The 19,338-nt window shown below is 51.4% G+C and overlaps 8 protein-coding genes across 8 annotated transcripts; 5 read left to right on the forward strand and 3 right to left on the reverse strand.

The window, feature by feature from the left end:
• Nucleotides 1-626: 626 nt before the first annotated feature.
• N7462_003547 (uncharacterized protein) lies at nt 627-1,541 on the reverse strand (the record flags this gene model as incomplete). Its single annotated transcript, XM_057075273.1, has 3 exons — nt 627-965; nt 1,036-1,125; nt 1,200-1,541. The coding sequence occupies 3 exons, from the start codon at nt 1,539-1,541 to the stop codon at nt 627-629; spliced, it is 771 nt and encodes a 256-aa protein (XP_056934778.1).
• Nucleotides 1,542-2,119: 578 nt separating this feature from the next.
• N7462_003548 (uncharacterized protein) lies at nt 2,120-4,937 on the forward strand (the record flags this gene model as incomplete). The annotated part of the gene is made up of 5 exons (XM_057075274.1): nt 2,120-2,229; nt 2,304-2,430; nt 2,517-2,691; nt 2,764-3,914; nt 3,972-4,937. Coding segments are annotated over 5 exons (2,529 nt in total), but the record flags the coding sequence as incomplete, so codon positions are not given.
• Nucleotides 4,938-6,300: 1,363 nt separating this feature from the next.
• N7462_003549 (adenosine kinase) lies at nt 6,301-7,739 on the reverse strand (the record flags this gene model as incomplete). Its single annotated transcript, XM_057075275.1, has 7 exons — nt 6,301-6,337; nt 6,404-6,517; nt 6,578-6,915; nt 6,980-7,321; nt 7,401-7,551; nt 7,611-7,626; nt 7,688-7,739. 7 exons carry the CDS (start codon nt 7,737-7,739, stop codon nt 6,301-6,303), a joined length of 1,050 nt encoding a protein of 349 aa, XP_056934780.1.
• Nucleotides 7,740-7,967: 228 nt separating this feature from the next.
• N7462_003550 (DUF1770 domain-containing protein) lies at nt 7,968-8,692 on the forward strand (the record flags this gene model as incomplete). Its single annotated transcript, XM_057075276.1, has 3 exons — nt 7,968-8,276; nt 8,378-8,572; nt 8,654-8,692. The coding sequence occupies 3 exons, from the start codon at nt 7,968-7,970 to the stop codon at nt 8,690-8,692; spliced, it is 543 nt and encodes a 180-aa protein (XP_056934781.1).
• Nucleotides 8,693-9,209: 517 nt separating this feature from the next.
• Nucleotides 9,210-11,445, reverse strand: N7462_003551 (uncharacterized protein; the record flags this gene model as incomplete). Its single annotated transcript, XM_057075277.1, has 5 exons — nt 9,210-10,223; nt 10,281-10,649; nt 10,726-10,855; nt 10,973-11,142; nt 11,257-11,445. 5 exons carry the CDS (start codon nt 11,443-11,445, stop codon nt 9,210-9,212), a joined length of 1,872 nt encoding a protein of 623 aa, XP_056934782.1.
• Nucleotides 11,446-12,341: 896 nt separating this feature from the next.
• Nucleotides 12,342-13,558, forward strand: N7462_003552 (60S ribosomal uL2 domain-containing protein; the record flags this gene model as incomplete). Its single annotated transcript, XM_057075278.1, has 5 exons — nt 12,342-12,345; nt 12,409-12,473; nt 12,566-12,623; nt 12,779-13,356; nt 13,421-13,558. The coding sequence occupies 5 exons, from the start codon at nt 12,342-12,344 to the stop codon at nt 13,556-13,558; spliced, it is 843 nt and encodes a 280-aa protein (XP_056934783.1).
• A 1,161-nt stretch (nt 13,559-14,719) lies between these two features.
• Nucleotides 14,720-15,526, forward strand: mpt (putative DNA repair and transcription factor Ada; the record flags this gene model as incomplete). The annotated part of the gene is made up of 1 exon (XM_057075279.1): nt 14,720-15,526. One exon carries the CDS (start codon nt 14,720-14,722, stop codon nt 15,524-15,526), a length of 807 nt encoding a protein of 268 aa, XP_056934784.1.
• Nucleotides 15,527-17,551: 2,025 nt separating this feature from the next.
• On the forward strand, nt 17,552-19,063 carry N7462_003554 (uncharacterized protein; the record flags this gene model as incomplete). The annotated part of the gene is made up of 4 exons (XM_057075280.1): nt 17,552-17,678; nt 17,768-17,959; nt 18,019-18,134; nt 18,197-19,063. 4 exons carry the CDS (start codon nt 17,552-17,554, stop codon nt 19,061-19,063), a joined length of 1,302 nt encoding a protein of 433 aa, XP_056934785.1.
• Nucleotides 19,064-19,338: the final 275 nt, after the last annotated feature.

A 19,338-nucleotide genomic window follows, 5' to 3' on the forward strand; every position in this document is an offset into this window, starting at 1 on the left:
CAGGGCATGAATGATTTGTTTTTAGCCCCGTCTTTTTCTTTGGCATTTGCCCTTGATTTGGATGAGATCGACTTGGTATTTTTCCAAGCCAATACTATCCAATTAATGTCAACTACCTCGAATATCTGATTGTTCTAAAGATAGGTTGGATGTTTTAGGCTGTCTCGGAAAGCGGCATGAAATGTTGTCGAGCATCTCTCAACCAACCATTGTCTGCTCAAGGTCGAAAAGACATCTAAGACAATGTACCTGGAACCACTTCCCCACTGACATGTCACCCCGCCTGAAGAAATTGATTTGCAGTGTATTGGGGGACGATGAGGACGTGCTTTTCGGTACCGGTAAAGGGCGCAAAATCCTGAACATGTGAAGCGAGGCAGCCCCAACGGAGCCTTTATTCTGTCAGCTCTTGTCAAGTCAACTTAAAAATGGCAAGAAATGATTTATGGATTTATGAACCAGTGTTTCCATGAAACGAGATAAGAATGAAAATGCGCGCGCCTCGTGACAGAGAGAAAAGGGAAATTTAGTATGGATCGTATTTTGGTATCTTTATATATTCGTAAGTAGAATCATGTGGGTCATCATCAAGTGCGAAGTTTCCAAATAGTTCGGTATCATAAGGCCTAAGACTGCTTCGGTGGCGCTTTGGGCCCTCGGTTTCTCGATAGACTCGCAGGCACAAAACGGAGGGCCGACATCGACCGTTCCAGCTCGTCAATTTCCATATCATCAGATTCATTGAGAGGAGAACCATTGGGTGTGTTCTGGGAAACTTGACCCGCCGCAGAAGGGATACTGGATTGGGACACCGAGCTGCGCCGGCGTAATCGACCCTCATGAGCGGACGATATAGACGCTATGGAGATGCGTCGTCGTCTGTTCTGGTTATTTTTCGTCGATGAAGGTCTCAACAGAGATGTTTGCTTCCCGATGCCATCATTGACAATGTAGAAGTTGTAGTCCTGCCCAATGGATCAGTAAGTCTCTTCCTGCGTTACACATTTGGACCAAGAGGATATGGATATCCCGTACTCGAGGAAAGCCATGCTTGTCTATGAGATGCATTCGACGTTTGGATGGTGTGGAACATTTCTTCGCGCAATCTTCAATGAAACAGCCATACTGTGATCGAATAAGAGATTCCATTAGCGCTGCGCCTTGTCTCTATTCTCCCGGGAATATTCCCAATTCCTCACAGTCTTTTCTCCGCGGGCCCGACGGGCCTCGGTCAGAGCGTCATGATTTTCTTCAATGTGCAGATCCAGCAAGGTCTGAGAGGGGAGATTCTTCAGGCATTGCATGCATTGGTTGGTGTGCACCTGGTTGTAGTGCACTTCGTAGTCTTCGTAGGAACTGAACCCGAGGGTTTCGTGGGGCGGGAGGCTACAATGCATGACCTCGACCGGTTCGGTTTCCAGGTGAAGGATCTTGCTGGACTCCGGGGGCGATGAGGTAGATGTCACCGGTAACGTGGGCCTTGCACATAACTCAGGCTCGGTCGACGGCGACCGTGAGGACGTTCGCGAGCGTTTTGTCATCGTGCAGGACAGACCGCAAAGCTGATCCGGGCGGGGCTGAATGCAGTCAAGACTAGCGGAGAGTGCAGCTCGCCATGGTCGGTGGATCGTGCTTGAGAGTCAGGGAAGACCGCCGTCGCCTCCCTTTCGTGCTTTGTTCAATGCTTCAATGCTGCAATGCTTCCATGTTCCTTCGTCCAGCTGGACTTTGTGGAGCGTTCCTGAGCGTCGAGTGTACAGCCACAAACGCGCGCCAACAATTGGCCGAGCCACAGGGGGGGTTCCGCGGCAGTTTCTCCACGCTCTCGACGCTTTTTCGCAATCCTCCCTCCAACCCCAGCTTTCTCCTCTCTTGACTTCTCCTGGCGACTTCCCCGAACTGATGGCTTGTTCACCGTCTTCGCCCGCAGACGTCCTTCCAGTCGCCATCTGACGGAGGTCTTCGGTGGGCATTCGGGACGTGCCAACCTGAGAGCATGGCGTCCTTCCAGGATGCGTGGCAGTCAGTCTTTCTTTTTTTTCTCCCTTTGAGATTTCCCTTTCAGCCGCATAGCATACAGAGCGGTGGTCTGAGGGAGTGAATGAGCGAATAGTGAAGGAGATCTAACGGAAGCATCGACAGGACTGCGCTCGCCGCCGAGCAGGAACTTATGCGCTGCCTGGCTGAGAAGGAACCCACATTCGGCGAGGTCACTCACTTCCTGGGGGAGTCAGTTACACCCATTCCCCAGTGCCCCTCTGGCGCACGCGCTTCGTTGGTGCTAACCTCGAGTCTCTCTCCAGATTCCGCCCGGCTTGTCAGAATGCCATACTCCTCGACTTCGATACCTCCCGTAAAAATGACGTCGAGGGTCGTCTTTGGGATGCGCATCTGAAACTCAACACCCGGTTTCGCAAACAGCTCTCTCGTGTGAGTACACGGCCACCGGAATATATTGAGAAAGGCCTCTTGGATGGACTCGACATTTCGCTGACGAATGCGACCTCGACATTTAGTTCCGCGAGGAAAACACAAAGAAGAAACCAATCGAGAAACGAAAACTTGAAAAGCATTACCTGGACTTCATCAAGTCGAGCCAACGATTCTACCGAGGATATATTCAGCATCTCTCGTCGCATTTTGGAGGCATTGTGGAGTTGGAGAAAGTCGCGCGCAAATTCAATTTTGAGAGTGCGCATTTACCCTCCTATCATTCTGTGTCTCAAAAGTCCCTGTGCTGACTCGGAGTTCTCTGTGATCTAGGTCTATCAGTGAGCCGACGCTCGAAGATCACAACAGACTTGCGTAAACATATTCTCCAGTCTTGCCATGCGACCTTGATCCGTCTCGGTGATCTCTCCCGATATCGGGAGACTGAGCTTGTTAGTAAAGACCGCAACTGGGGTCCCGCCATTGGATACTATGACTTGGCCTCTGCGATTTACCCAGCATCGGGTGCGTCGCACAACCAACTGGCCGTGATCGCACTCGCGGATGCCAACCATTTTCGAGCTACATATCACCTCTACAGGGCGCTGTCCGCACAGGAACCTCACCCCTCTGCCAAGGGGAATTTGGAAATCGAATTCAGAAAGGTAATGAATTTATGGGTCAAACGAGAGCTTATCCGCCTCGAGGATGCTGGTATTCCCGGTCGAGCCCTGGCCCCGTGGTTCGTCTATCTTCATGCACAGTGTTACAGAGGGAACGATTTCCCCGAGCATGACGAGCTGGAGAGTGAGGTCATGAGCCAATTGGCAGTGGACATCAGAGAAAGGTCCCTTGAAGGAACGCTGCAGAAGTTCTGTTTGGTCAATATTGCCGCAGAGGAGTTCGCCAGAGCTCGATCAACTCAGGAGTCCGTCTCCAATGCCCGAGTTTTCTTCCAGCGTATCAACGTGAAAACATTTTTCACGTTCCTGCAAATCCTCCTGGTGGAGTTAGAGCGTTTCGCGGCTGAAGATTCGAGCAGTACGAGCAGCAAAGAACACAAGAATGGCCCCGACAAGGTGACTGTGGTTGCGCGGCGAATCCTGCCTGCACTCCGGAATTATAGTTCCTGGCTACTCACGACTAGTGACTTCCTCGTCGCCCAAAAAGAAGAAAAGGATTCCTCGCTTTCGATCCAAATCAAAGAATTTTGGAAGATCTATGCCGGCACTTTGACTCTTCTAGCGTCCACTTTTGATGTTGTGCACCTTCCTGAAATCGACTATCTTCTGGAAGAGGATGAGGAAAGCCTTGGATTTGCGCCTCTGGATCAGGCCGCCACTTCCCGCCGATATATCGGCGTGGGCAACAAACTTAAGCCACGAATGAATGATCCAGGTGTGGAAAGAAGCCATCCCAACATCGAAATGCTTTATCGAATCCGCGAGTTCGTCATTGACGGTCTTGATCTGGTGGTCAGAAACGTAAGTCCACAGCTGCAATTAGCAATGTCGCTCGCTTTACTAAGTCATATCTCTTAGAAAATCCCTCTTGCGCTGGTGGATGATGAAGACAAAAAGACATTTATCTATCAAGAGGACGGATTGCCAACTCAAATATTTTCCAGTCCTCATGGCCGTCAAAACACCTTAACGACGCCTAATATTGAGCGAGAGGACATCCCACAAGCCGCCGCCGACTCCAACTCCGTCGCTGAGGCTCGTAGCATGTTTGGTGGCTCTCAATCTGCCTCGGCCTCCATGTCCGCCAATATGCACCGAATTGTGGAAGACGTTGAACGCTTGGTTGAATCAGACACGTATGAGAACGCACCTTCTGTGCCAGATCATTTCACTTTCATGCCTGATAGCGAGGACATGCCCACACCCTCTATCGGAACTAGTGCCAACGCCTATGCCTTCACCGAAAATGTACAGCCCCTGGGAACACCAATTGCGCCTCCTGGGCTTCGCCCACCCGTTGTCAATGCGGCAGAGCTACTTCGCACCTCTTCCTCGCAATCCTACACACCGTTGCCCGCACTTCCAAGCATATGGAACATCTCCCCCGCTTTAAGAGGTAGTACCTCTCCGCGCACACCTCCTGGTCTCGGCCAGCCATCTCCAATGCACGCAATGCCTGTGGACCGATCTCCATCCCAGGACCAGGTCGCAAATGATCTGCTTCGGCATAGTTTGATGGGCCAGACCCAGCTCTCTGGATCCCTTGATGTTTCAGGTTCGCTTTCTTCTTCATGGCTTCCTCCATCGAACAATACGGGCCCTGAAGCAAACCACTGGGGCCCAGATCCACGCCGGTTATCGTACAATTTCCCTAGCCAGCCATTGTCAAGCGGTTTTCCAAATCAGTCATGGGCAAATGATGGTTTCATTGCTAGCAGCCTCCCTTCAGGTACGGCTTCCTATGGCTCTGGTTTCAACAGTCATCGCAAATCAACCCAACTTGGTGCGATCGGCCAGACCCCGCCTTGTGGCCAAGGTGGTTGATTAGAGGCATTGGCCAATATACAACCAAAATCATGGAATTCACCTGCCCACGTGTCTAGTACCGATACCAATTGAAAGGAATACATCGGTTCAAATGAATTGCGACTCTCCTTGGTTATCCCAGTCCTAGCATGTTGAGCAAGTACAATTTTTCCAATGGACAATGACCCCTTAGTGGGCCAGGACAAGAGATGTGCCCTACTCGTGTTGCCCTGCATTCTTCTATGGATTGCACTGCCTCGTTAGGTCCATCCAAAAGCCTGTTTTCCACGGAACGATCTCCAGCTGGGAAATATTAACCCCATCTCACACTGATAATGAGATCCGTTTATTCCCACTGGAAACCTCCGCTCCTTGGTTTAACTTTTCTATCCCCTTTGGCAGCTCCTTACTTCCCGTGCACGGGATAGGTAATATGTTCTGCGCGTTCAACACGCAACATGGCGGGAAACGAAGATCCAAGCGAGGTCTTTATGTCCTCCCCTACATGGCCTGCGCTATCGGAGGAAGTATTTATCCAGTTCAATTGCACCTTTCTTTTCTTTGTACCGTTCCACGCGAAATGATGCCTTCATGGACCTTTTTTTTCTTGCGTTCGCGCCTTTTTTCCCAAGTTTTTCGGGTGGAGGAAGATGTTAGTCATGGAAGCAGTGCTTCCCAGTGAGGAATGCTTCTTTGTGTATGTTCTTGTCAGAATTGGCTACTGGCTTCTCAGTCTCGGCTATCTCGACGAAACTAGCGGCGGTTCAATGAACCGCAATCCTACAATTTTGAGAGCCATTTTCCTCAATCTTAAGGACCAACTCTTAGGTCGAACGAATATGCTGTAGAAAGAATCAAGTAACAAAAGGCTTTTTTGGTCTTACACTGAATATAATTCAGGTATTTATTTCATGTTTATTCGTTACATCGTTGTTGAAAACGGGGCACTTGTGGTAGAGCGCATATTCCCCAGGATTCGCCTGCTTCCTCTCCGATCTCTGCTCTCTCCTTGCTTTTATCGCACATCATGCCCGCGCCGAAACGTAGGGTAGTCATAACAGAAAAAGTGCATGTGAGTAGATAAGGAAAGAGGGGAAGCAGGATTATTTCAGAAAGGACATAGAGCCTTTCCATGGTTGAATTTAATCGACGTTAAGTCGAGGTAGGAAATTGGAAGTAAAGAGAACTTGAAAAAAAGGAAGTTGGAAAAAAGAAAACGAAATTCGGGTATAGAGGGTTGAATCATCCAAGATTGAATAGTGCATTGTGCCAATCAGTAATTGAATTGATTGGTGCACCGAGGTCTTCCAGTGAGAAGATCTTTTGTGTTGAAGGTCTTTATTTTCTATTCTTTTATGAAATGCGCATTGGGAATAAGCGATTAAGAGCGGGAGTAGGTCTGCTTGGGGGAGGGGAAGCTGCGGATTTCAAATTAGCTTTTCGGGCCCGGATATAATGAGATTATTTTTCAAAGGAAAACTCACGAAGGACCCAGCTCCTGAATGCTCTTGCTGGCCAGCCACTGGCCCATGTCAATGCTCTCATCAAGAGACTTGCCCGCAACAACACCGGCGCAGAAGCCACCAGCGAAGGCATCACTAGAGAAATATCGTTAGCATGAATGCATTTGAAACTGACATCTGATTTTCAATTCTTACCCGGCACCGTTGGTGTCGTTGATAGCATCCTTGGAGATCTCGTGAACGTTGAACTCCTTGATCTCGACGGTGCCATCGGCAGAGGCAACACCGACAACAGTAGGAAGGGTACCCTGGGTGACAATGGCGACTCTGGGGCGCTGGGTGTTCTTCTTAGGCAGGAGGGCGAGCTTCTTAGCGATCTCAACAACGTCCTCGGTGCCCCACTCGTGGCTGGCAGCGTAGGCACGGGCCTCGGTCTCATTACAGAAAGTGTAGTCGGTGTAGGGCAGAACGCTGTCCAGCTGTTCCTTGAAGAATTGAGGAATGAAGGGGGCCGAGAGGGAGAGCATGAAGATCTATAATTTTTTTTCAAGCCGTGAGAAGGAAATCCAGTGTATATAGGGAAGTGTTTTATATTACCTTGTTCTTGGCAGCAGCCTCTTCACCAAGAGCCAGAATAGCGGGAACGCAAACAGTCAGGTGATAGCCACCGACATAGTAGACCTGAGCCTTCTCGACGAGAGACCAGACCTGGGGCTGCTTCAGGTGCTCAATCTTGTACTCATTGGCGGCAGCGAGGTGAGTGCACATGCTGCGGTTGTGACCAGTGATGACAACACCACACTTGCCAGTGGGCTGAGCCTCATCAACACGGTACTCGGTGTGGACACCAGCCTCCTCACAGGTCTTCTTGAGGATGTCGCCGTACTTGTCCTTGCCGATACAGCCAATGTAGACAACGGAGTTGTCCGGGAGCATGTACTGTGGGGAAACATTGTCAGCAAATAATCAAGTCAAACTCATCCTGGAAAATCTCGCATTTGGAATGAATGGTCCATACCTGGGCACCACGGGCGGTGTTCTGGGCAGCGCCACCAGGGATCAGCTTAGCGTCACGGGAGAGGAGGTCCTCATAGATGCCCATGTGCTGCTCCTCGGCAAGGATAGCATCGTTGTCCTTGAGACCATATTTCTCGAGCAAAGCGGCATCACTATGAAAAATCATTAGCTATTTTGTTCGTCATCCTTAGATTGCTATGTCAATTCATACCCACGAGCCTGGATGTCTACAGTAACTGTCAGCAATCTATTGCATCATCACTATTTCCGAAACACGGAGGCACTCACCAAGGAGAGGGTTCTCCAAGCACAGCAGAGGGTAACCTTGAGGAGCAGCCATTTTGGATGATAGTTCAGGGATTCAGGGGGGAATTGGAGAGGGAAAGGAGAGAAGTCAAAAGGTGGGACAGAATGGAGTAAAAGCAATGGAGGGGTCGGCGGCAGAAAATGAAGGGCGGAAGGTCTGAAGGGAGCTCCACAGTGGACAACTACCGACTCCGGACCAGAAGGTCCTCCGGATTCTCTTCGTCAACATACACCCCCAGCTCAACGTTCCCCTTCGCAAATTATGGCCGATCATACCTTGGGGGTCCCTGAGACTCTTCAATCATTTTCTATCAAAGCCCATCCGTCTGCCGCCCACGATGTCAACCCGGCTACCGCAGCCTCGGAAAAACAACCAGTCGTGGCCAGCCCAGCTTCTGATGCCGGTAGCCTGTCTTCAGATATCGTGGATCCCAGTCGAGTAATTCGTCCTATTCGTCGGCGGCAAACGCTTCCTCCATTGCCAGATCTGCGCTTCGAGCAGAGCTACCTGGCCAGTTTGAAGGATGCCGAGACATGGGGACGTGTGGCGTGGATTACCATCAGGGACCAGGTACGGACTTCCTCCTTATCAGATGACAAAAAGAAGGGAAGCCAGAAGTAGGAATGGAGAGATCGGTCAGGCTAACAATGTACTATGTATCTCTCCTTCAGGTCCTACTTCCCCTCATCCAAGGTACCGTCTGGACACTCGCGCTTTCAGGGTGGCGCTTCTGGAACCGCAACGCCTCACTCAGCGGACATACTCTCGGAAGTCGGATCCGCAGATGGTGGTACGAGGTCAACAACTGGAAGTTGCCCCCAATGCGTTGGACCAAGGATCCGAAAGTAGCCACGCAGGTCGAAGATGTGAGTAAATCGTTTTAACTCGCCTGGTCTAGAGCCGGGTCTGTGGAATATGTGCAGCTGACGATATTGGAGTTCTTACAGTTCTATGAGGCGCAGTTTTCGAATGCAGGCTCGAATTAAGCCCTTTGGTCGTGTTTGGATTGGGAAATAGGTAAAGGCAGCAAGGATAAGCAAGGATATGATGCTGTCTTTCTTTTTATCAGCATTATCTTTGGCGTTGGGTTCCGGCGTTTCATTTGACGGATGTCACCTCTAATTCTGTTCTATATCCCAATACTTTAGAGTGTTTTGTTTCCTCTTTTTCATCGACCAAGGTCATTGGAAACGTGTCCTATCAAACCAAAATGAAATTGCACATATTCAATAAAACGGATGTCCCATATAGGTCTTACTCTCTACATATATACACATATATATTTCTCATTTTCCTCGTAGGAATGGGTTCCGCTCTTGTTTATAAACGACATTTCTCTCACTTGAACTTCACTTTACGTCGAATCAAGTGAGAGTAGTAGGCAAGAAATAAAACTCCCATTCTGAGCAAGCTCCATACTTGGCCTATATCTTCGAACAAACATAATTAACCCAAATTCGGGGCATTCTCGAACAATAGCAAGAACAAAAAAAATGTAAACGATTAGCTGGTTGAATGCCAGCCCTGCGTGATAGCTGTCGGCGCATAATGCATTCCAGAACCAGGATGGCTTCCAGCGCCAGATCCAGGCCCAGTGACCCCATTCGATTCTGCAGTTTGACTGGCCTTCGGCACGTCTGATAGCGCAGAGGCTGGATTTTCAGAGGCTGAAGGCATGGTAGATACAGAAAGCAGGTTGTTCTGGGCCTGCGGAATGACCTGAGTGGCGCTTGGTACGGAAGGCATAGAAAGAGCAGTCATTGTCTGAACCGGAGGCGCAGCCTCCGGTGGTCGCAACGGTGCAGATTCTGGCGCAGAAGCCAATGCTGATGTTGGGGGCTGAGCTGGTTGTTGTGTCGATGATTCAACTTGATCGGCATCTTTCATCAAGGTATCTTGTGCCGGAGGGGGCTCATCTAAGACCTTAGAATCATTCGACGCATGGGTTTTGTTGTAGCGAAGCTGGACCACAAGACTGGGGGACTCTTCATTGATGATCGATTCATCTCCACTCGCATTTTCACCTTCGTCATCACCCTCAAAGTCATTCTCATCGTCATCTCCGCCATCCCATTCTTTACCACTGTCGTTGCCAGTTGAATGAGCATCCGATTCTTCTTCTAGGTCTGCATCGCCATATCCAGAATAGCCATTAGGGTGTGTCGATGTCCGATTTCTTTGCGGTCTCCTGGTGTCTTCATCCTCGCCATCGTCCTCGGTGTCTTCGCGTTGGCCACTGAGAAGGGTCTCCCCATAAACACCACCGGCTCTGGAGCGAATTTGTCGACCGCTTGCCGTGAATTGGGGACGCGAGCGCTCAGCCAATGCATCGGTGCCAGATACGTTGCGAGTTGACCGTCTTGTTGGCTGGTCATCAGAAAAAATATCATCATCATCATCATCGTACGTGTACTTCAGCTTTTTGCCACGGGTGCGGCCCTCGTACATAGAAAAGCCAGGTTCAGGTCGCAAGAACGCCGCCTTGCGCGCCAAACGATAATCACGCCGCTTGCGTTTCTAGAACAATGATAAGCACAATATCTCCCCTCTTGCGGGCGCAGTTGATAGACTTACCTCTTCTGATGCCTCAAACCGAGGAATTGCATTTTGAATCCTTTCGCTGAGTTTTTTGGAATTTATACCTTTCTCCTCCTGTAACCGTTCTGCAATGGCCTGCATCTCAGGAATGCTTCCGGCAACACTCCACCAACTGATATTTTTCAAAGCGGGGTTACTTTCCCGGTATAAACGGAAGTGTGTATCATCTTGGCCTTCGGCCAGCCAGTATCGTCGTTTTAAGCTGTCACGACCCCAGTGTTGAACAGAAAGCGGTTGGTTCAAGTCGTCATCGTGGCGCGACTGCTTGTATGACTCCTTGAGCTTGGCTTGGATCACATCGGATGAGGAAAGGGACCAAAGAATCAAAGACCGAAGAAGTTCGAGCTAGAAGACAGAAAGGAAAAGAAGGAAATGATCAGAATGGTAATCTGGCTTTGTAGGTCTTGTTTCAAAAGCATACGCGTTCTTCGGGCGACATGGTCGCAAAGCTACGCCCCCCGTGAAGGGGACTCTTGCCCTCCCATGCCTTGGGCCATTGCGACTGGTGGCTCTGTATGGCCTCTTCGAGAGGTCTTGTATAATGAGTGCGCCTAAACGGTCACGGGTGGCATTAGCGCTCCGTTATGGGTGCAATTGAGGGGGTTGGAAGTGCCAGGTGCGCGCCTTCCGGGACGCCGCGCGGATCCAGCATCGGGTGGCGACCATACTCAACATCTTTCTTGCGGTTCAAAACAAGTCCCAGCAAAGCGCATAGCAGTCGCTCAATATATTCGCCTGGGGTGGTGTCTTCCACTCCCTTCTCAATATCTTGTGGCCCGAAATGGGGCACGCTCCGAGGGAACGCTTCGTGGAAACGCGCGCGAAACATGACGATGAACTAGAAGCATTGCGATAACTCAGCACACGTGTCTTCGGGAGGACTGAACGCGTCGCAGGCGTGTTCGTATCTCAAGGAATGAATTTCATCCCATGGATTATCACAAGAACTCACAGGTATATGAGGGTTATCAGCCAGGACATATTCATGCGGTGGTGAAGGCTCCCGTTTCGGCGGAGGAGTCTCCGACTCCTTTTTGAAGTATTTAGCAATTCCGACAGGTTCATCGATCGCCATGGCTGCTTCATCATCTGTCGGTGGTGCCGAAGAGAGAGAAGAAAGGTCTGAGTCGGAGGGGGCCATGTTGGATTGAGAGTGGGGAGGTGATGTGAAGGGCAAAAGTTGGAGTCGGCGCAGGAAGCGTCACTTTCGGCATTGGCACCCTGCGCCCGCAGGGCGGTTATCCAGTGGATTCCTTACGCGCCTGATAGCGGTCTAGCATGCGATTTTTACATACAAACTCTACAGAGTGATATCGAGAATGAGCCATGAAATTCAATGGTTCATGCTGTGCTTCCATTTGGATGGCCAAGAGACTTGGTGATCTATAGACGGGCATCGTCCGGAAGGATGATATAAACCCTGAATTCCACGATTGACGCCACGATCAATGCGAAAGGAGCCGTTCACTTGTTCTTTACGCATGCAATGGGCGAATGAGATTATGTTCTGATGTTATGGCCAACACTGCAATCCTAAGAGATCTCTGGGTTGAAAATATCTCCCGATGTTGATATAAACTTATATCAAATAACGAACTCTGAATGCTTGATGTTGATCAACTTAGGATACTAGCATAGACAGATCATAGGTCAAGCCACCAGCTGGATACGTGGCAGATCGTATTTCTCTATGCTTGACATCCGAGGAGGTTCATGCCAGGTCGGTCTCCGCAACACCCACACGCACGGGCGGCAGTCACTTGGCGGCGTCAGGGCTAATTCCAAGCTCGGAGACCATCACGTGTTCGTGCTTATGTCACCCGGATTCATGGGCTCGTCATTAGCAGTGAGAAGTTGAACCAGCCTGCGGAGATAGACAAAATATGGAGAGCCTTAATATAGGAGAAGAGTAGACATAGCTCTGCTCTCTTATTTGATTCTTCATGAGCTTAGCCGATTTCCTCAACAATATCCAAGTCACCATCAAATCCCCCCATACTAAACGGGTAGCCAGGGCTATTGTTCGGGGCTCTGACCATGAGTATTACATAATATATGGTTACGCTAGCGCGGATTCGGTTAGGTTAGCGACCGCACCCTAAAGTCCACACAGTCCCATTCTCCGACGATTTCTCATCTCCTCAACGACAAGCCCATCTTCAATTCGAGGTACGCCCTTTTACTTCCCACCCCACGATTCTGTCTTCCTCGCCGGCAGTCGCCTGTCTCTCGAAAATACTAATACAGGTTTCTCTTTCCAGACAGTCGCCATGGGTCGTGTGATCCGCAACCAGAGGAAGGGCCGTGGCTCCATTTTCAGTGAGTGCGACCGACAACACAAATTCATCCCCGGGCACAATTTTTTCGTCGGCGCTATATACGAACGCATCGAGGATATTGGAAGACCCAGGAGGAAAACACACTTGAACAAGCAGGAACTGGAGTGCTGATATCGAACTTTTTCTATTTTATAGCGGCCAACACCCGTCTCAACAAGGCCCCTGCCCAGTTCCGTACCCTCGACTATGCCGAGCGTCACGGCTACACCCGCGGTGTCGTGAAGGAGATCATCCACGATGCCGGCCGTGGTGCTCCCCTCGCCAAGGTCCAGTTCCGTCACCCCTACAAGTTCAAGATGATCACCGAGACCTTCATCGCCAACGAGGGCATGTACACTGGCCAGTTCATCTACGCCGGTAAGAACGCCGCCCTGACCGTCGGCAACGTTCTCCCCCTCGCCTCCATGCCCGAGGGTACCGTCATCTCCAACGTTGAGGAGAAGGCCGGTGACCGTGGTGCGCTCGGCCGTACCTCCGGTAACTACGTGACCGTCATTGGCCACAACCCCGAGGATGGCAAGACCCGTGTCAAGCTCCCCTCCGGTGCCAAGAAGGTCATCAAGAACACCGCCCGTGGTATGGTTGGTATCGTCGCCGGTGGTGGCCGTACCGACAAGCCCCTGCTCAAGGCTTCCCGTGCCAAGCACAAGTTCGCTGTCAAGCGCAACTCTTGGCCCAAGACTCGTGGTGTTGCCATGAACCCCGTCGATCACGTACGTTTTTTTCTCTCTCCTGCTTTTTATGTCGAGAATTGGACCTAGACTAACCCCCTTATAGCCTCACGGTGGTGGTAACCACCAGCACATCGGTAAGGCCTCGACCATCTCCCGCTACGCCGCCCAGGGTCAGAAGGCCGGTCTTATTGCTGCCCGGAGAACTGGTTTGCTCCGTGGTACCCAGAAGACCAAGGACTAAGGGTGATATTACGCGGAGTTTTACTTGTGACGGGTTGAAAATGGACTTCTGCTATGAGACATATGTACTTAGGCGACTGAGGATAAGCGTGCCATGCGCCCTTAGCGAATTAAGGTTGTGGCCACCATCATATTTCTTGTCGAGCTAAAAAAAAATTATCAAAGGGGTGATGGAATGGGGTCCGGGGTTGGCCTCATGTCAAGGCAGAACGGAAAAGTCAAAAGGCCCACTAGGGCTCTGAAATGATACACCTTTCGAATTTTTCATACCCGTTCTGCTGCCATCAACCCTATCGTCGTAGATCCATCCAAGTAGACCCTCAGACATGGGTGTCAGATGCTTTTGGTCTTGTTGCAGCAATGACTAGGCTACCTATGGGATCTCAAGTGAATCAATCCATGGGGCTACTGATCCATACTAGACCTATTTAATTTCTTGTCTCATCATCCAAAGACCACCCTCGGATGTCTTGTGGATGTAGCAGGAGGATCAATTCGAAAATCGTGTTTTTTTTTTGCCCTGGTCCATTTTGAAGCAATGTCCGTCACCATAATATTGCCGCGGTGTGATCTCACCCAATGCCGCTCAGGTTGTGTGTTATAAATACACGTCTTCAAGTCCACAGTTTTTAGTCCTGTGGAGGCAGAGTACCTACATGTAATTTTAAACGGGCTTTTCATTTCCTGGATAAATCAGAAGTACCCCATCTATATATAAGCTGGTAGATTATGGTCTATATGCTTGCGTTGGGAAAGGCTCTGCAGTGGTCAAGATATATTTTCAGCCAGGACATTCCGTTCGAGTTGTCCTCAACTGAATTAACCTTAAAAACTTTATCCTCATCGCACAAGCAGTATTGAAATTCACCCTCACGATCGAGGTCACCCCATAAAATGTCCAACCCCACATCCTACGAGCCCAGGGCACCAGGTCAGTGGTGGTTGTACCGTTGTACCACCCCTCTACGGCCATGACGGACACTGACCTCAAAGTGGCCAATCAGCGGGCTCCAACCAATTGGAAACCCGGATTCTCCAGACTTTCAAATATAATCCCAAGCCCGGGACGATTCTACGTCTCCTCTCCACCTACTTGTAACTCTTGTCTTTGTGCAGTTCCTCATGTGACCTCTCAAACCTCTGAAGCTAGGTTCCATCCACCATGTCCACCTCCAAGAGTGCGCCTCAGAAAATTCCCCGTCTCACCCGGCCGGGCGACACCCTCACTTCCGCTCAGCGGTGGCAAGCCATCACCACGCGCGATGCCACGATCAACAGCTTCGTATATGCCGTCCTCACGACGAAGATCTACTGCCGACCGTCCTGCGCCGCCCGGCTCGCGCGCCGCGCAAACGTCCAGTTCTACGACACCCCCGCGCAGGCCGAGGCTGCAGGCTTCCGGCCCTGTAAGCGCTGCCGGCCGCAATCAGGCCGGACGGCGGTTGAGAGCAACCCGCAGACAGCGATCGTGCAGCAGGCCTGCGCGGCCATCCGCGGCAGCCTCGCGGCAGGGCTGAAACCGCGACTGCAGGACCTGGCGGCTCGGGTTGGGCTCACCCCGAGCCATTTCCATCGCGTGTTCAAGAAACATACAGGCGTCACGCCTGGGCGGTACTATGCAGACCTGGCGGAGGGCCGGGCTAGCGAGTCTTCTGGGGCTGGGACGCCGGGGTCACTGTCTGAGCTTGGCACGCCGCGCTTGGACATGGAGGAAGGGGGAGCGAAAGGCGTGTTGCAGTTGGATGCGGGCGAGAGCCTACTGAATTTGTTATTCCCAGAGACCGGGGCTGGGGTAGGGGTAGGGGATGGGTTGTCGGCGGTTGCGTGTGAGCAATCGCCTTGGATCTTGGCTGAGCCTGATTGGAATGAGTTTGATGTTTTGCTGGCCGCCCAGCAAGGGCTTGGGGGCTGGTCTTCGGATTCGTTGTTTACTGAGCCTTCTGCTGGGACCACCTCGGCACTCGAGTGATTGCGTGGAAGGGAAGTTAGCGTTGTTCGGCGGAAAGGCAAAACCACAATGGTCACATTTGGACAGGATACAGACGATACTACTGTTGCTGCCGATGCTAGGAGACAGGGCATCCGGACCAACGGGTGACCCATGATGCTGCTACGACTAATGAAGATAAACAATTCAGATCATACAAGCCTGGATAGACGAATGTATTAATTAAACTTTGGAGTTGATCTTAGTGGGACCGAAGCGTGAGCCCATTGTATACTGTGTACCCTATAGGTACGGGAGGGTACCCTCGGGCCGCCATGGACAGTCACTTCGATGCTGCGGTGGAAATGAAAGCGCCCCGCCTCCCCCAGCCCCTCTTTCGGTTGCGACGCCAAGGGGTGTGTCACTCCAGAAAGTGCTGATTCCCTAAACTCAATTACCACGATCGACGTAGTCCGTTATCGCCTATCGCCACCAGGCCTCCCTGTCGGCAAGGAACAGCTGAAACAGCCTTGAAAACCTTGGCCACTGATGCTCCGTGCGCATTTGCCCTGGTGGGGGAGGCTGGGAGGGCGCGGTGTTCCGTGCGAAGTATAGAGTACAGAGCCCGGAGTACTGTGTGGAGGTACACCACTGAATACTCGCTGAGAGACCTCCCTCAGGTACCGTGCTGTCCCCTGCGGTACCTCTATACCTCTTTGCCCCTAGACCGCTTTACCGGTATACACTCGAGTGTCCCTTGCGATGGAGTGTACGTATGCAGGTGAGCAAGCTCCGACAGATGGGAGGGGCCGATCGGCCCGCCACCGCACGATCTCATCTAATCTGTGGGCATGAGCAAGATGAGAAAGATCGGAGAAAAAGAAGAAAAACGAGCCAGGACATCTTTGGCGCTGAAGCCAGCCTGAGCCTTTGTTAGCATGTCTCCTGAACCAGCATCGTTGGACCCTGGCCGCGGTGGCAAAGACGACAGGAGGAGAAGAGGAGAAAGAGGAGAACGAGGATAATTATAGTAGCAGGTTACTCCGTACCAAAGGTTCAACCAACTCCGCGACTCCACGAACGGCCTGAGACCTCCTTAAATTCTCGAATTATGATGGACGAGGATCCGGCCCGCCGTTCCTGGCCCTCCAATTGGAATGGTCGATCTCCACCTTCGCTCCACCAACGCGTGTCACAAGTTTAGCCGCCATCGAGGGCCCGGCCATTTGGCCATTTGAAACACGGAGGGTCTCGGGATGGAGGGAAAGACGGAGTGGAACAGATGACGGAGAAAGAGAAATCCAGAGAGACCACAAGAACTGCTGGACGAGACTGGACGAGACAAGACGAGACGAGACGAGGCTTCGAGCCGAAACATGGGCCATCGACCAACAAGCAGGGCCTGTCGCGCATTCCCCACCGATCGACGACAATGTTGGCCTCTGCATGCAGTCAATCGCATTGAGCGCAAGTCCAGAACCTTTTTTTAAATATTATTTTGGTTGGGGATTGTAAAAATACCCCATAACCCGACCGAATACAATTGATAACCAGAATAATCAATCACGAATCACGAATCACGCATCCTGGTGAAGTTGCGCGGGGACCGGGGCATGCTTTAATTTATCGCCAAACTCACCTGCCCCATTTCCTTCCCAATCTCTCTCTCCCCCCACTGCTTCTCCTTTCTTCTCAACGCTCGTTTTCTTAACTCTCTCAACTCTCTCAATTCTCTGTACTCTCCTCGTCGCATCGACAACTTCGTCAACTTGTATACGTCCTACTCCAACCCCCTGCGTCGATCTGGTTCCAACCGATGAGCACCAGCCCCCCTTTCCCCTCGGTGACCCTGTGAATTTGTGACATCCCATAAACTTTCCCCATCCCTGGTGGCCGTCCATCCTTCCTTCACACTTATTCCACAAGACCATTTTCGTTCGCAACCATCCGACCAATCGCGTCGAGGTGCGCACCGTTTCCGGCGGAGCTGTCTATCAGATATACGAACACACTCAATCTTGCAACGCCCCTCACTTTTGCTATAGCTATAGCTACCCCCTATTCACCATGCATGTGAACAAGAGAATCGGCCGCTTCAAGCAATGGGCCGGAGAACGGATGGGAGGAGAGGTGAAGACCAACCAGACTGATGATTTCAAGGCCATGGAGACAGAAATGAATGTGCGACATGAAGGTAAGTGGTAGCCAGGTCATTTCACCTGAATCTGCCCGTTTTCTAAAGAAGAAAAAGAAATATGGAGCCATGAACATGCGCTAATCTAGGACACTCTTCTGTCAAAATCGCAGGTGTGGACCGCATTTACAAGTCCATGACCGCATACGTCAAAGCCATCTCGAAGCGCAGCGAGGGTGACGATAAAGAGAAGACCCTCCCCGTCGCCCATTTGGGAAGCGACATGGTCAGCCATGGAGAAGACTTTGACGGGAATTCGGAAATCGGGCAGTGCCTGATACGTAAGTCGTGACTCCGTCGAGGCCAGGGCAAATGAAATGACTGACCCGGTATGCCATAGTGTTTGGGAGGACTGAAGAGCGCATCGCGCGCATCCAAGAGAGCTACATCGCACAGGCAAACTCGAGCTGGCTTGAGAGCCTGGCTCGATCAATGACCCAGATGAAAGAATATCAGGTTCGTGACCTCACAAGGAATGTGACGCATTCCAACATTTGACTGATCTTGAACCGTCACAGCAAGCACGCAAGAAGCTCGACAGCCGCCGCTTGGCGTATGATACTTCGCTCTCCAAGATGGAGAAAGCCAAGAAAGAAGACTTTCGAGTGGAAGAAGAGCTTCGCACTCAGAAGGTCAAATACGAAGAGGCCAATGATGATATACTCCGCCGCATGCAAGAAATAAAAGATGCGGAGGCGGATAGTGTCATGGACATGGGAACTTTCTTAGACGCTCAGCTAGAGTATCACGAGCGATGTCGCGAAGCGCTCTTGCAGCTTCGAAATGAATGGCCTGGCGGGACCGACCAGGGGCCGGCGCCGACCCGTCGCGCGAGCCGCGCTCGCTCGAACACAGCGCAGTCGTACCAGGACCGCTATGAGCCTCTCCAGGAGGAGATCGCCAGCACCATCGAGAGCCGACCCGCGATCCGATCCACCCGCACTGTCTCTATGTACATGACTGACCCTCCAGCCCATTCCTACCCAGCCAGCAATGGCGCCCCTCGACCGGGAATCAACCGAACGCCCACTTTTGAAGGTCCGACTCAGCTTCGTCAGGAACCCGTTCCGATCGCCGCTCAATGGATGCAGCGCGCCGCGAGCGAGAACCTAGCTAGCCGTCAAAACAGCACGCACTATGCTAACAGCCGAGCGCCGATTGATCCGTATGCTGATTCCGAGGCTAGCTCGTATGGTCGATCCAGCCCAGAGCGCTCCTACGGTGGCCGCTCAAGCTCCCCGGCGACGTCCCATGGCAGTGTGGCATCACGTCGACCTAGCTGCACAACGTTGAACTCGACCGGAGGGAAGAAAGCCCCCCACCCCCACCTCCTTCTCGTGCAAAGAAGCCCGCTCCTCCCCCACCGCCCGCGAAGCGAAGCTTGATTGCCGTTGCGGATGCCTAGTTGGGCGGCCTTTTCGGCTGGAAAAGTGGGACTGATGGTTGCGTTTGTTTGATAAAACTTGAGCCTGGGGGTTTAGGGAGTTCTGAATAGCTGCCGAGATCTGATATCAGACCGGAGGATGCTTGCGGGCCCGATTGTTTCCTTTTTTTCTTCTCTCTTTCTCTCTCTGTTTGGATTATTATTTTTATCTTCATATTTCATGATGATTCTTGCTTGGGTTGCAAAGGAGTCTACTCTCTTATTTCTTGCTTTTTT

This window comes from Penicillium macrosclerotiorum (genome assembly GCF_028827735.1).
Source record: "Penicillium macrosclerotiorum strain IBT 26536 chromosome Unknown utg000003l_segment0_segment0, whole genome shotgun sequence".
Classification (NCBI taxonomy): Eukaryota; Fungi; Ascomycota; class Eurotiomycetes; order Eurotiales; family Aspergillaceae; genus Penicillium; species Penicillium macrosclerotiorum.